The 13,537-nt window shown below is 37.3% G+C and overlaps 1 protein-coding gene across 4 annotated transcripts in view; it reads right to left on the bottom strand.

The window, feature by feature from the left end:
• The window catches only part of LOC117233347 (FH1/FH2 domain-containing protein 3), a 242,306-nt gene that overhangs the window by 56,444 nt on the left and 172,325 nt on the right, over window positions 1-13,537 (bottom strand). For all 4 annotated transcript variants that reach the window (XM_033493550.1, XM_033493552.1, XM_033493553.1 and 1 more), the window contains one exon: window positions 8,803-8,908. In XM_033493550.1, the coding sequence (XP_033349441.1) occupies window positions 8,803-8,908 (106 nt within the window). The remainder of the gene's footprint in view (window positions 1-8,802; window positions 8,909-13,537) is intronic.

The following is a 13,537-nucleotide window of genomic DNA, read 5'->3' on the forward strand; positions in this document are numbered from 1 at the left end:
ATTAAAATTACGAAACCACGAAATTAAACATATTTTTAACACAAAAAAAACGAAGGATACGTTTCTGATTTTAGCACGAACGTTGCAAGTGCTCGAGCGATATTCGCATATAACGAATTGCATTTATCCGCAAATAATCTAAAGTTCTAATCTAATCTAAAGTCATCAGACTTTATTACCAGTTACGATCAGTGCGGTAATAAGCGTTTGAAACGTTTAGCAATTCAAACGAAACTTCCGTAACGTATCGGGCATTCGTATCGAAGTAACTCCGTGGAAAAGCGAGAGACAGCCAACTTACAGTCGATGAAAATTTTTCAGCAGATACCGAGAGTATTTTCGAGCGGAACTGACTTTCTTTCGAACTGCCGTTAATTTCTGCAACATGGACCTGTCTTTATGTTCTCCAATTAGAAACCGATGCTAATTGAACCAGGTTCGAATAAATACACGAACGACGTTTATGATCCATTCACGAAATCGAAATTGTTCCGCAAGCTGTGCCGGCGCAAGGAGCAAGAAAACGCGCATAATCTCGAAAGAAAATTTATCACGGTCCAGGGTGGCCACTCATAAATTCCGCCGATAAGAAACACGGCACGTTAGCAAAATTTAATTCCGCGACCGCTTCCAGTCTCGCGTTTCACGCGACACCCGACCGACAAAGAGAAAAAAGGAAGAATAAGAAAAGAGGAACGTCATTTAGAATATATCGTTCGTACGCGATAACCCGATGATCGTGGTTATCTGTCGTGGTGCTGGTTTTAGCCGGAGATTTATTGTTGGGCCAGCCAATAAAAAAGAGTATGCTAATGCGGTAATTATGCTAATAATAAACGTTACACGACATTACGCGTTTAACACCCTCGCTAGTCCGAGGCCTGGTAGACCGTGGTGATTTAACGTAACAACACGACCGCGTAAATTTAGCAATTTGCATGGTGCCGCGTTATTTCTCGACTGTCTTCCTGTTAGTGGGAGTTATGTCGCCGCTTTTAATCCAATCCGTCTGAAAATCGTTTTGCGTGCGATGGAAAAATAGGCCAAGCTAATGCAAGCCGGCCAGAAGCCGCGTTAATGGATAAAAAGATAAAGGGCCGATCTATAATGAGCGTTTATATGCATGTCGTGTCGAATATTAAGCTAACGTTAACATGTAACTATATTGACCATTTGGAACAGTGTCTCTCACACAGAAATTTGGGAAAACCAGGCTTTTGTGGTCGTGGGGGATGCTTCTGTTATCGCAATTGTTTAGAAATGTTTCACTAAAGAAAGAAAAAAACTACCCCCTTTATGTGCATCGAAATATATTATATATAAACGATAAAAAATTACAACGTTACGAATTACAAAATACAGATACGTACAGCTGTATTTCTGTCCCATTGTTTATTCTCAAAAAAAGTCAGCATTAATTTTACGAAGAAAATCTGCATATTCCTGATAATCGTGAAAACGATAGTCTGAAATCCGTCGTTTTGACGAGTTTGATAATTCTACAACTAATCGGTGTTTAAGAAGTCGTAAATCGATTTTGAAAAAAATGTTAATTCTTAAAAAGTGTAATAATTCTAAAGCCTGTAGTATAAAAAATCCGTTATTTTTGTATAATTCTTTGTTTCCCATCTCGTTAACTTGATCCCAAGAGCTTGCAAACGCGATGGCAAAAAGTTAAATGTGCCGAAGAATTTGAGAAGCACTGGCACGGGTTAACGTCACGTTTCAAGCATCGACGTCGCAATCGTAACGTCGCGCCGCTTCATCGGCACAATCGCGCCGGTAATGACAATAATTGTAAAGCGATTTAAGCGCGCCACGGTTGCGGGCATTATCCGGCCCGTTATCATTACACCGGCCATAAGTTACGCCGCGAAATCTAATTAGAAGCGTGTACGGGAGCGTAGATCGCGCGCGTAATCATCGACTATCGGTATAGCTCTATGGGGATATTATAATCAACGATCGATGATTCACGGAATCACACGACTTTTTACACACTGTAGTGTGATTGTAGTTCAACAGGTAATGCCATAAGGGTGTAGAATCAGTTTCTCATGATTCTGGTTAACTGGTCATAAAATTATTATTTTGATTGTAGGCGACATTTCTAGGAATATATCGTTCATTATTTGAGATAATAAATTATTATGCATTATAACGATATAGACGTCATTATACATTATAATATACATTGACGTAAGCATATTCCTAAATAGAACAATTTTTTAAAAATGTTTCAATACATTTATTATGTTGACTATATGAATTTAATTATATTATACCATATATGTATATACTTATGAATTTTTCTCTTTATTTTAATCCCAAGTTTGACATCGTAAAAAGCAATATTCGATTATCTCCTTCAATTCTCCTACATAAAAATAGGTGCTCTACAAACGACGTCGATGTGCTCCTCGAGGAAACAATCATTTAAAACGTACAAGAGTACTAGTTAGTCGCGTATGTTATACAATTTCATCAGCATATATCCAAAGAGCAGCCATAATTTTCCGCGCGAAAAATCTAGCGACAGCGTCCAGTCGTTGGGCGAAGCACCCTCGTGTTACCCGTTTTTCCTCTCGTCGGCAACGGAAGCAAAACAAAACGAAAAACAGGCAAGAGAGAGAGAGAGAGAGAGAAGAAAAAACGAGGAAGAACGAAAAAATGAAAGCAAAAAGCTGGCGGAGTAGCAGAAGAAAGGAAAAAATATAGGTGGGAACTGCGACGACATTGCGTCCAACGGCACAGAAAACGTTTTCCCAGGTGATTTAGAATCATAATCCAGGTGCGCGCGTCCCGGAAACTTGGTTTCTCCTGTCGCGGACGCATCTCTCGAATCAAACAAGGGGATCGATAAAAATCTGTTCCCTGGCAGAAAAGTAGGTGAATGTTACGCATTATGCGGTGTTGCAATTCCATCGATAGCGTGCACATATACACGCAATATCTTTGGTATGTAAGTGTACGTAAGTTCCTTCCTCGCTAACCTGCACCAGTACATCGCAGGCTTGAAGATGCGGAAAAACGTAGGAACCGCGTCACTTCGAAAACCGCTGTCTACCGATTCATCCACGCTCTGCGACAGCCTTACAGTTTTAAATACAGTATCACAAATATTTTCATATACAGTTTCATTTCATACTCGGCTTTCTTCTGTCGTTCAAATAACAGCTACAGAGATTTTCATTTTAACGAACGTTTTGTATTCTTTATATAACTACAATAAAAATATTCATCACGTGGTGTTCAGAACTTTAAAGTCTATGCAAGAGAAATCTTGTTTCGCTGACATTTAAAGGAATCTCTTTATCGCGATTTATATAAAGTAACGAAGGATAACAAGTGGCCGGGTACCAGCGATGTATGGTACGGAGGATGTAGCGTATATTAAGTTACTTTGACTGAAATTGCACTTAGCGGTAGAATTTATTAGATTGCGATAAGGTTAGATGAACGTGTAACGAGCAGTTGAGAGAACGAAACGCGAGGGAGATTGTATTATGTGGTTACAAATTATAATGGTTCCAGTGAATTTGTGTACGAAATAATACGGAATAAAATGCGTTTAACATTTTATCATTTAACTCCGTTTACCGTAATAATTATTTATAATGAACGTTTCGAGCGAACGTGAAAACAAGTACTTCTGAAATTTCGCTTATCTCCGAGTAATTTACTTTACATGGTGTTCTTCGTGCGGATTATCTTTTCATTTAAATACGAGCAATTAAATACTGCTACAGACGAAAACTAAATTGCAGTAGATAGAATGCTTTAAAAGGTATATGAAACACTGAGAAACGCTTGCTTATTTTTGACAGAATATAATTTAATTATAGAGTTGCGAGTAACAATTATATAATTAGAGCGTGTACTATATCATTACTATGATACGACGAAATTGATTTTGTTATAGACACGCGATGAAACATTGGTCTCTGTAAGACTAAAACAAATTGGGGCATACTTTTCGGATATAATTTATAATAAAATATTTTGTAAAAGGTGACATTCTATAAGAAGATAACGGATACTACTTTTGGCCATTAATTTTTCTTTCGTGTTATGCTAAAAAAAAAATTACTTCCAGTAATCTTTTCGTTTTCTACTAAAGAATTTTGTTCGTTATTAGAGATTAAATTTTCTTCGATTTTTTACAGCTATTCATTGAGAATGATTGCAAAACAGATATTTAATACACAATAGACAATAACAATTTGAGCCAAAATCACAGTTCTAGAATCTTGGTTCCTTCAAGTTTGGATACTTCATCTGCTTCCAAATATCAAAGTGATCGATATCGGGAACGCCATGCGAATGCAGATATGCAAATGTGCCATGGAGTCACGGGATTTTACGTTCATCGCGTCGATCGGTTCGATGAATTCCTATTTTCGTTTTATCGCGAACATGTCTTTTGATTTATATGCTGCTGTCGCTGTGAGAACGCGCGGCTGTGATTTAAAGCAACGATCGTCGCAAAATTCTACATTTTCAAGCTCCTCTTGACGGAATTCAGTGAATTTCAGTAGGGAATTACTGCTCAGACGAAGGCTCGCAAAAAAGATTTTATTCCAAAAGATTTGATACGCTTTGGCTGACTACGTTATAAACGATCTACTTGTTCTATTATTCTGAATTTATATGCGTGAAACGAATTTCTGCTGTTTGAAATAAAAATTGTAATTATTAACAATCTCTGTTGCCGCATTTAGATGACAGAAATATGTGTTGGCTAAGGGCATGTCACCCTTCGAATGTAAAATTCTTTGAACATGTGAATATCCTTTGAAGGTATGTATAATTTTACGTTTGTATTGATCGAAGTGTTTTAATATCGAAATTAACTAACGTTGGTTTATTAATTCTGGTTTCTTGCTTATTTATTAGATTTGACTTTCATGCGATGGAATCTTCTAAAATATTTGATATTTTTAAGCTAAAATCTGAGAAAGATATGATATAATATAAAGATATAAAGATATGATATATGAAATGATATAAATTACTGAACTATAATTTGTAATTTATGATAAACGATATAATAATTGCTTTTCGCGCTTTGTTGAGTATTAAGTTGGTCATAAAGATATTCTTTAATAATCCTAATACGATAAATTATGAAATTTCACAAACGTTTCCGAAGTTACCATATTTATTATTACTCTTTACAACGCACAAGTATTAATTCTTTTAGACATCAGTTTCTACGTTGAGAACAACTATTTAATAATTAACGGTAATTTTCTATAGCGACAGGTACTTTATTTAGATGTAGTAATCATTTGCGTCCTTAATTGCGTACTTATTATCTCAGTTAATTGTCCTTAATACGCTGCAAATAATTTTCAAAGCAGTTTATCATTACTCACTTACGCAATTACTATCTCTCACAAGAATACTAAATATACTTGTATTTGACAAAAGTCACGATGATTTACTATAACCTAAATCCCAAGTTAAAAGACAGAAGACCCGTAAAGAAAGAAATATTTATGTCTCAGAAATAATCCAACTGAATGAAGATTTAGCTGATCTTTGCGATGAATAAGTTAAGGGTCATCAGTGACCTGAATGGAAGACTTCAAAACTGACTAACACAGATATCCATTCCACATATGAGTAGAGCTTGCTATCTGTTATACCTGAGTTGAGCGAGCATCTTATCAAAGTTACCATTGGAACGTTTCCGAGCAAACCGAAACTGTCAGAGAGTCGGCACTTTAACGAGCCAATAGCGTGGCGAAGCGTCGCTGTAATCAACCAAGACTGACACGCCGAGATGCCGACATAGTGCTCGCGTTCCACGAGCATCGTGGATTAGAAGATTGGATGTTCGTTCAAGCCTGCTCGTAATAAATTTCCTGTTTACCAAGAGATAAGGAACACGCAATGAGGCCCCCACCCTTTAAATTAGACAGGTAACATTGCCCTCCCAAGTGGCTTCCTCCAAGCGTCAGAGACACGGGTGAAACCAAGGCCTGATTTACGCGCGTGATAAACCTAACTGCCAAATTGTTTTATGAATTACTTTATCTGCCACTCCTGCTACTTATCCGGGCGCCCTCTGTTGCTCGATACTCGTTTAATCTTAATTGACCCGACCGAACAACTACCGAGCCACTTTGTCCCCCTTTCTCTCTTCCACCGTGTTCCTTCTTCTTGAAAACAGTCGTAAAAGGATCGCTGCGAACCTAATTTAACTCGCTTCGAAGGAAGGAAGTCGTCTATAAGGACGCTACCACGGTTAATCGGTAGAAAAGAATAAAATAAAAGGACAGACGTCTGTTGATAAATATGGAATAATTGCGAAGTGGTATAAGGAACAACGTAAATTAAAGGAGAATTGCACGGAGGGCCAGGAATAATTGCGTCGATGTTTGTGAGAGGTAAAAGAACATAGAACTTCGACTTTTAGAACGGTGTTTCAGTTTTCTAATACGGTAAAAGTGTCCGTTCATAGCTCTTTCCTTTCTCTACGATGCTATTGTACTTTGTACCTGTATATCTATGCACCAAGTACACAGCATAGCAAACTAGACACAGCACACTAGATTTTCAGTTTTTGGAAACAATTCACTGACTCTCGTACAAACTTGCTACGATGTATTCTCTTATTCGGCACATAACGATAGTAATAAACAAGGTTCTTCTGAGAGATTTCATTTTCATAAAAGTAATACGTCCATTAGTAGGAATCGACGTAATATCGTTACGCTTAACAAGCGTACTTTTATTTCGATCATCGAGCTAAACGTTAGAAAATCACTTGCAATACAGTTTCTACTGATTTCCCGGAATCGAATCAGACTACAGTTTTCCCCTTCAAAAAGAAACAGCTTACGGAGACGAAGAAGAATCATCCCTCCCGTGCGAGCAGTATCTCCGGATAGCACGAGTTTCAGTTTCTTGTGGAAGGTCTCTCGAGGACTCCCGGAGGACTCGTTCGGTATACAATGCACTCGACAAGTCCCGCGGTAATCGAAGACGAGAGGCGACTTTGGTTCGTTATCGGAGCCGGGAAAAGAGCGAGAAGGGCACAAGTGGACTGCGTTCCGTTCCGAGCAGCCAGCTGACGCGGAATTGGTCTTCTCGCGGTGTTGTTCGCCCGAAGCGAAGGTTTACGAAGCACTCGAGCCGGCCTGCGCCGCGGCGAACCTCTCGAAACACGATCAAAGGGTGCATTCATAATCTGCTACGCGTCGCGGTTTTGCAGACGAATCCGTGCGCAGATGCTTTTGTAAACAGTCTACGTTAACAGCGCAATTTCGCGTGTGGACGTCCATTGTCGCAGCTATCTGACTATATTTATCACTTATTATGGAGTATTATGGGGTTTTTATCACTCAGTTACGACGTACTTGGTGGAAACTATATAGCGAAGTTCATGTAATAGGCGTAAATAATAGATGTAAATAGATTCTCTCTTCTATTAGGTCATCAAAAAAGTTTCTTTCGTTTTATAGGGAAATAATGGATACACAACATTTTTCGTTTTATATTATTTTATCAAATTACGTATGATCCATTTTGTATTATCAAGATAAAGATTACAACGTTCGACAGATTAGGTTTCATGTTTGTATAAAGACGTGTCTGTAAAAGAAAGACACTTTTCGGACAACCTAATAATATTTTTCGTTGGTACAAATTCACGTTGAAGTATGTGGATTCAACGAGTATTAACAATGGTAGAAACAAGTGATCAGAAACATTTTGGATAATATAAGGACTATAATTGATCCTTGTTATAGGACATATGCTAATTTGAAAATGTCTCCTCTTGTCTCTTTTAATACTATGTACCCTAATCGTTAATGGAAAACTGAACCTCTACTTGATTCTAGAATTAAATACACATTTTCTTAGAAAACTAAATTGGTCTGCTTTCCTTTGCTTTTGTTAGTAATTAATTTCCCCAACGACTAACTTTATCGTTCACGCGTACACATATGCGTTAAAGTGTAATTACCAAATGCAAATGCAAAAATGAATTGAATTTTAACATCAAGGAAACTGTCTCTGAGTCTAAATTCGAGCTAATACTACAGCTTCCTCCTCAAACCACGACACGTATTACGCGAAAATGCGCGTCTTTCGACAGAATGTTCTAAGGCGAGAAGAGGAAAACGAGAGAAGACGATGTTGTCGCACGCTTGGGGCTCGGTTTCGCGAATCCGTTGATGTTAGCTCGTTAAGTGTTAGTTGCATTACCCAGGTATTATCTTATCACTGTTTACGGATGCGTCGCAGACGTACCATGTTCTCGTGTTTAGCGAGAAATGTCGAGACTTGGTCGCGTCTGAGATTCAGCTTGCTATAATGAATTGTTAGATCGTCAAAATGTTCGTCTCTTAGTTCACTAGCTCCTCTTACAAAGAAATCATTGATGATACAAATACGTGCATATTGATTAATCTTCTATGTGAACAATGTCTAACAATTTCAAATATCTCAAATAATTCAAATGTTAAAATAACTCGTGTCTTTGTTTCATGGGGCAAATCATTACGGAAAAATAGAATACAAAACTTTCTCGGTACACCCAATTTAACAAAAAGAGAAAAAAAAGAGAAGAAAAAGAAAGCTTCAGTCTGATCAAAGGGGCTTAGAAGAATTCGTAAAAAATCTGATTTTTTGCATCGTAAATATTTATGGTTGTAGTCGACTCGAATTCCCGCGAAAAGTATAGCCTGGATGATACACGGAGGAACCTTCATACGCTATTAGAAGCCTAAGCCACGCTGTGCACAAAAACACGTTGCAGGTCTATCGACAAATTGTCAGTATACTCACCTCGTAGTATATAATTTTGATAATTCTGGTCGGCCTCGCTGCCAACCTTGATGAGGCAAGCAAGCCCATCATTTTGTACAAACTCGTGCACCAGGTCCTTGTCCTCCTGCAAAACCAAAGTTTATGGTAAATAGCATTCGACCAGCCGAATAGATGTCCGTTATACCTCTGATCATCGCTTATCTCTAATTTATTCAACCTGAAACGAAGCACCTAATCGATGGCTCGGCGTCTCTGGATTTATGGTCCATCTTTTGGGAAATGTTCGAACGTTTCACGGCTTGATTTATGATACATCGCGGATAAGGATAATCCTTCAGATAGCATCGTATTTAACGACCAACATTTTCGATACAAGTTTCAATGACTTTATTCGCGAAAAGTGTAAAATGAATCCTGTTCAATAACATCTTCGTTGAAAGAAAAAACTGAAATGAGAAACGAGTTTATTCAAAACAATTCCATTAGCTAGAAGAGTAAAGTTCTTCAAATATTACGAAATTTGTCATTAACATTGGAATTATCGGTCATTAACATGTATCCCTAAATATATTATGCGTAGTTAAACAGAATTCAAACAATATGGTGAAAATATACAAATACATGTAATTATGCTTCGATCTTAATAAAAGTAAGCATTAACATTGTCAAAAACACTTGCTTGTTTTTACTCGTTGTAAAAATGAAAAATTCAATGCCAGTCATTTCCATCGATTTTGCGATTCTAATATTAAATTAATGATTATTTATGCCATTTTCTTGTGATAAGTAACCATAAGTACGAGTAATTTGTTTTCGGAAAGATGCACACTGATATTTCCACTCTCTTTAACTTTAATCTCCAAAAATGCTGTTTCACAATTTCAAACATTCCACGTTCAATTACCGAATACGTACATGTATACACCATCATTTATAATTATTCGACCGATTTTTAAAGACGAATAACGTTGCTCGAATAATTTAAATTTCAACCAGCTACAATTTTTACCTCACGAAACATTGTTCATTGTTCCAATGAAGAATCATATGGGTTAACAACGATAAGGAACTCTTATTTAATTTTTACAGTAGAAACGAGCCAAAGCACAATGATTGTACCTATCGTACGAATGAACGTGAACGATACTATATATACAGGGTGGCTGGTAACTGGTGGTACAAGCGGAAAGGGGGTGATTCTACGCGAAAAAAGAAGTCGAAAATATAGAATAAAAATTTTTCGTTTGAGGCTTTGTTTTCGAGAAAATCGACTTTGAATTTTCGCTCGGTACGCGTGCACTTTATCACGTCTCGTTATAACGGATCTCACTGTAGATCTTGATGGAAAATTAAAAAAAAAAATTTTATTCTATATTTTCGACTTCTTTTTTCGCGTAGAATCACCCCCTTTCCGCTTGTACCACCAGTTACCAACCACCCTGTATATATGTGCACTCTACAATAAGTCATTTCAATCTTCTAACTACCTAAATTTTGTTTTGTTACATTTCACGTATCCACTATCGTATCACTTTATCATCCGAACCACAACCGATCGTATTGACAATTAAGCGATCCGGTGATGCAAGTGAACAAGAGATCCACCAAAACGATAAGAAATAAAACGACTGGAACTTCCAATAGCCGATTACGAAGGAGCTTGGGCGATTTATCCGCATTTCCATCTAAACCAGTCGCAGGTCAGACGAGGTAAATGGAGTTAGTTACGGTGTTGGAGGGAGCAAGTCGCGGACATAATGGAAAATCTACAAAGTTTGATTAAACTGATCGGTGCGAGCGTTTTCGCTTGCCGGTGGATCGTTTCGCGATCTTGTCGAAGCCCGATCGTGCTCGTGGCCACGTTTCAGACCTTCGGATTCCCGGATGGTGGAATTTCGCGTCGTCCATCGAACGCAACACGCTGAGCCGATTAGCCAAGATTAAGAAACGAAATTGAACGTTGCCGTGGCGATTTCAGCGGATAAAGTTCGTCGGTCGAGGTGGAGATCTCGTTCGACGGCAGGATACCAGGGACTATCTGGGTAAAGGAAGGATCATTGTAATTAATTTCGTAGCTAGCCGCCTCGATAATTGAAACGATAAGGTATAGCTTTGAGGAAGAGTCGGAGGATTGTTTTTAGGCACCTTCTCGTTCCAGTGCGTCAGCCTTCGGCTGCAGCAATTTATCTTTACGATATGATAATCTTATTGTATAATTAAACGTTGCCCTTTGAAGAACGCGTTTCGCGAAATCTGATTTGGGGGTGAGATTTGTTTTAAGTTTGGTCTTACGGTGAGACCATTCGCTTTGAAATTCCTGCCATTTACAGATGTTGGAGGAAACAGAACATTTTGGTGAAGGACTATTTCGTATACGATGTCCGCGAAAGGCAATTGTACGTACCTTTATTTCTCAATGAATTGTGATTTGTAAATGCTATAATAAATACAACGGCGTGCAAATACCTTTTTCAGCCGCTTTAATTTGAAAGCCACATAGAAAAAAAAAAAAACGATGAATCAATTTTTATTGATTCTCGCTTTAGTTCTAGCCACCACTCTGACAGTCGTTTCACGATAAATATAAAATACATTTGCAATCGAACAATCTGTCGTTATTCACTTACAGGTCATTGTGCTGTTGTCAGTCACCTAATAACACAATTTTCTCTCTATTATTAACACATTTGTCAATCAACGCTAATATAATATCCTTCTCAACAATTTTACCAATAAATTTGGGATCTAATAGGTACGTAATAATACCGATTGCCGTTGTCATAATATTTCACCAAAATTCCTATCAATAAATATATTGTTATTGGTACTAATTAATGTCATTAATATACGTACATTACAGAGTACATGTTTGCAATTGCGACGCAAGTGAAAAGAAAATAGAATCTAAATGAAACGAAGACACGTAATCGATAAGACAATCAGGATAGCTCCTAATAGGATCTACCTTGTCTATTATCCACGTGCTTGATATCCGCTCCATTCTTCACCATTCTCTAATATAATTTAATGATAAACTCATCCATCATTTACGAGGAAGGAATGATACTTTCCGGTATAATGCGATTTCTTTTAACGAACGGTCTTCTGACTTGCAGTCACGGAGAAAAATTCCTTTCCCGCTCGGCTAATTGCGAGATTTAATTACAGCGAACAAAGTTAAGAAAAGTCCGACTCGAATAAACACGCTCTACCAACGTCCAGTTTGCCCTTGCTGTTCCGGAAGCGGAAGAAAAAGGATCGTCGCGAAAGTTGAAACGGTCCACGTTCAAAAAACGAACGGATTCGCAGATACGATTTGTTTCATAAAGCACGATAGTCAAGCTATTCTCCTATTACAATCGATTTAACGTTGACGTCGCTAATGAACCAAATTTTTCTCTTATATTTCAAATTTACGATCAGTGGTCCGTAATTAGATTTATAGTTTTCCTAGAAACAATAATTTTTTTGTTTAGAGATTATAACATTTTCCTTTTTTATTAACTTGGACAATTTATCGTACAGAAAGAAATATAGAATTTTCTGTATAGAAGAATTCTTTATGTCTTGGAGATTTTCAAATTATGGAGATTTCGAATAGGTACGATAAATATTTTAATACATGTTTATGCATTTATGAAAAATTCGAAGGTACAAATATTTGCAAGATGCGCGTAATAAAGTAAAATAATTAAAATATTGTAATATTAATGCTATATATTGTATTAATAATTGAATAAAGAACAGTATAATATTTAACGAGCGAAAATAATTTCTCTTCACCTTCCATTCCTCTAGTTAGAAAATAAATAATAAATGCGAAAAACGTTCAACAGAAAAAAATTCGTTATATTTTTTCACTTCGTTCTTCCATACATATTCATGGTGATTTAACTTACATAGTAGCAGTTACGAACCGTTTCATACATGATAAATTAAAACTCGATAAATCATCGGCACGAAGTTACCTCTAATTAAATGCCACCAATCGCATCTTTCCTGATGAATGCACCGGTTAAAACGTATCCGACCAAATTTTCACTGAATCGACACAGAACAACATATCGACTCACCAATTCTCCATCAGTTGCAAACATTTCTATCCCTACAACCAAAAACCTTATGTTTCTCCTAATATTTACGAATAATATTTTCTACGCACTACCATATTTCGCATTGTGTCTCGTGTCTCAGTAACTAACAGTACATAATAAGGAAACGTATTTACTATTACATCTAATAAATTTCGAAGGAAAAAAATAAATTTATATGAAAATCTGGTATCTTGGCTAAAACAAAATCGTGGTGTTGCAAAATTATTTTATCGCCTTCTACCTTAGTAGCTGTTGTTTCCGCCAATATCTGTTAACTATACATAGTTACCTGAGTAAACATCAGATGCCAAAATTAGATTACAGTCACAGTGGAAAAGTCTATTGAAATTCGCCGTGCATATGTCCTACAGCGAGGTACGACGAATTTGCGAGACAAGGAGCCACGGTTATCAAGATAGAAAGAATAGAAAGGAAACGAGAAAGTAGAAGAACCAACGAGAGAAAGAAACAGAGAAGGAAGGAGAGAATGCACTCGCTCAAACCGCCATGCAAATATTTACTCATGGAGCGAGTAGATCGTGCAAAAATAGCCCCTGTTTCTCTCTTTCTCCCTCTAGTTACATCTTCTTCCTTCTCGTATCTCTCTTCCTCCTTGTTTCGCTCGTTCTTCTATCTCTGCTCGTCTCCCATCTGTTGGC

This window comes from Bombus vosnesenskii, unplaced genomic scaffold, assembly GCF_011952255.1.
Source record: "Bombus vosnesenskii isolate JDL3184/JDL3185 unplaced genomic scaffold, Bvos_JDL3184-5_v1.1 scf7180000013295, whole genome shotgun sequence".
Classification (NCBI taxonomy): Eukaryota; Metazoa; Arthropoda; class Insecta; order Hymenoptera; family Apidae; genus Bombus; species Bombus vosnesenskii.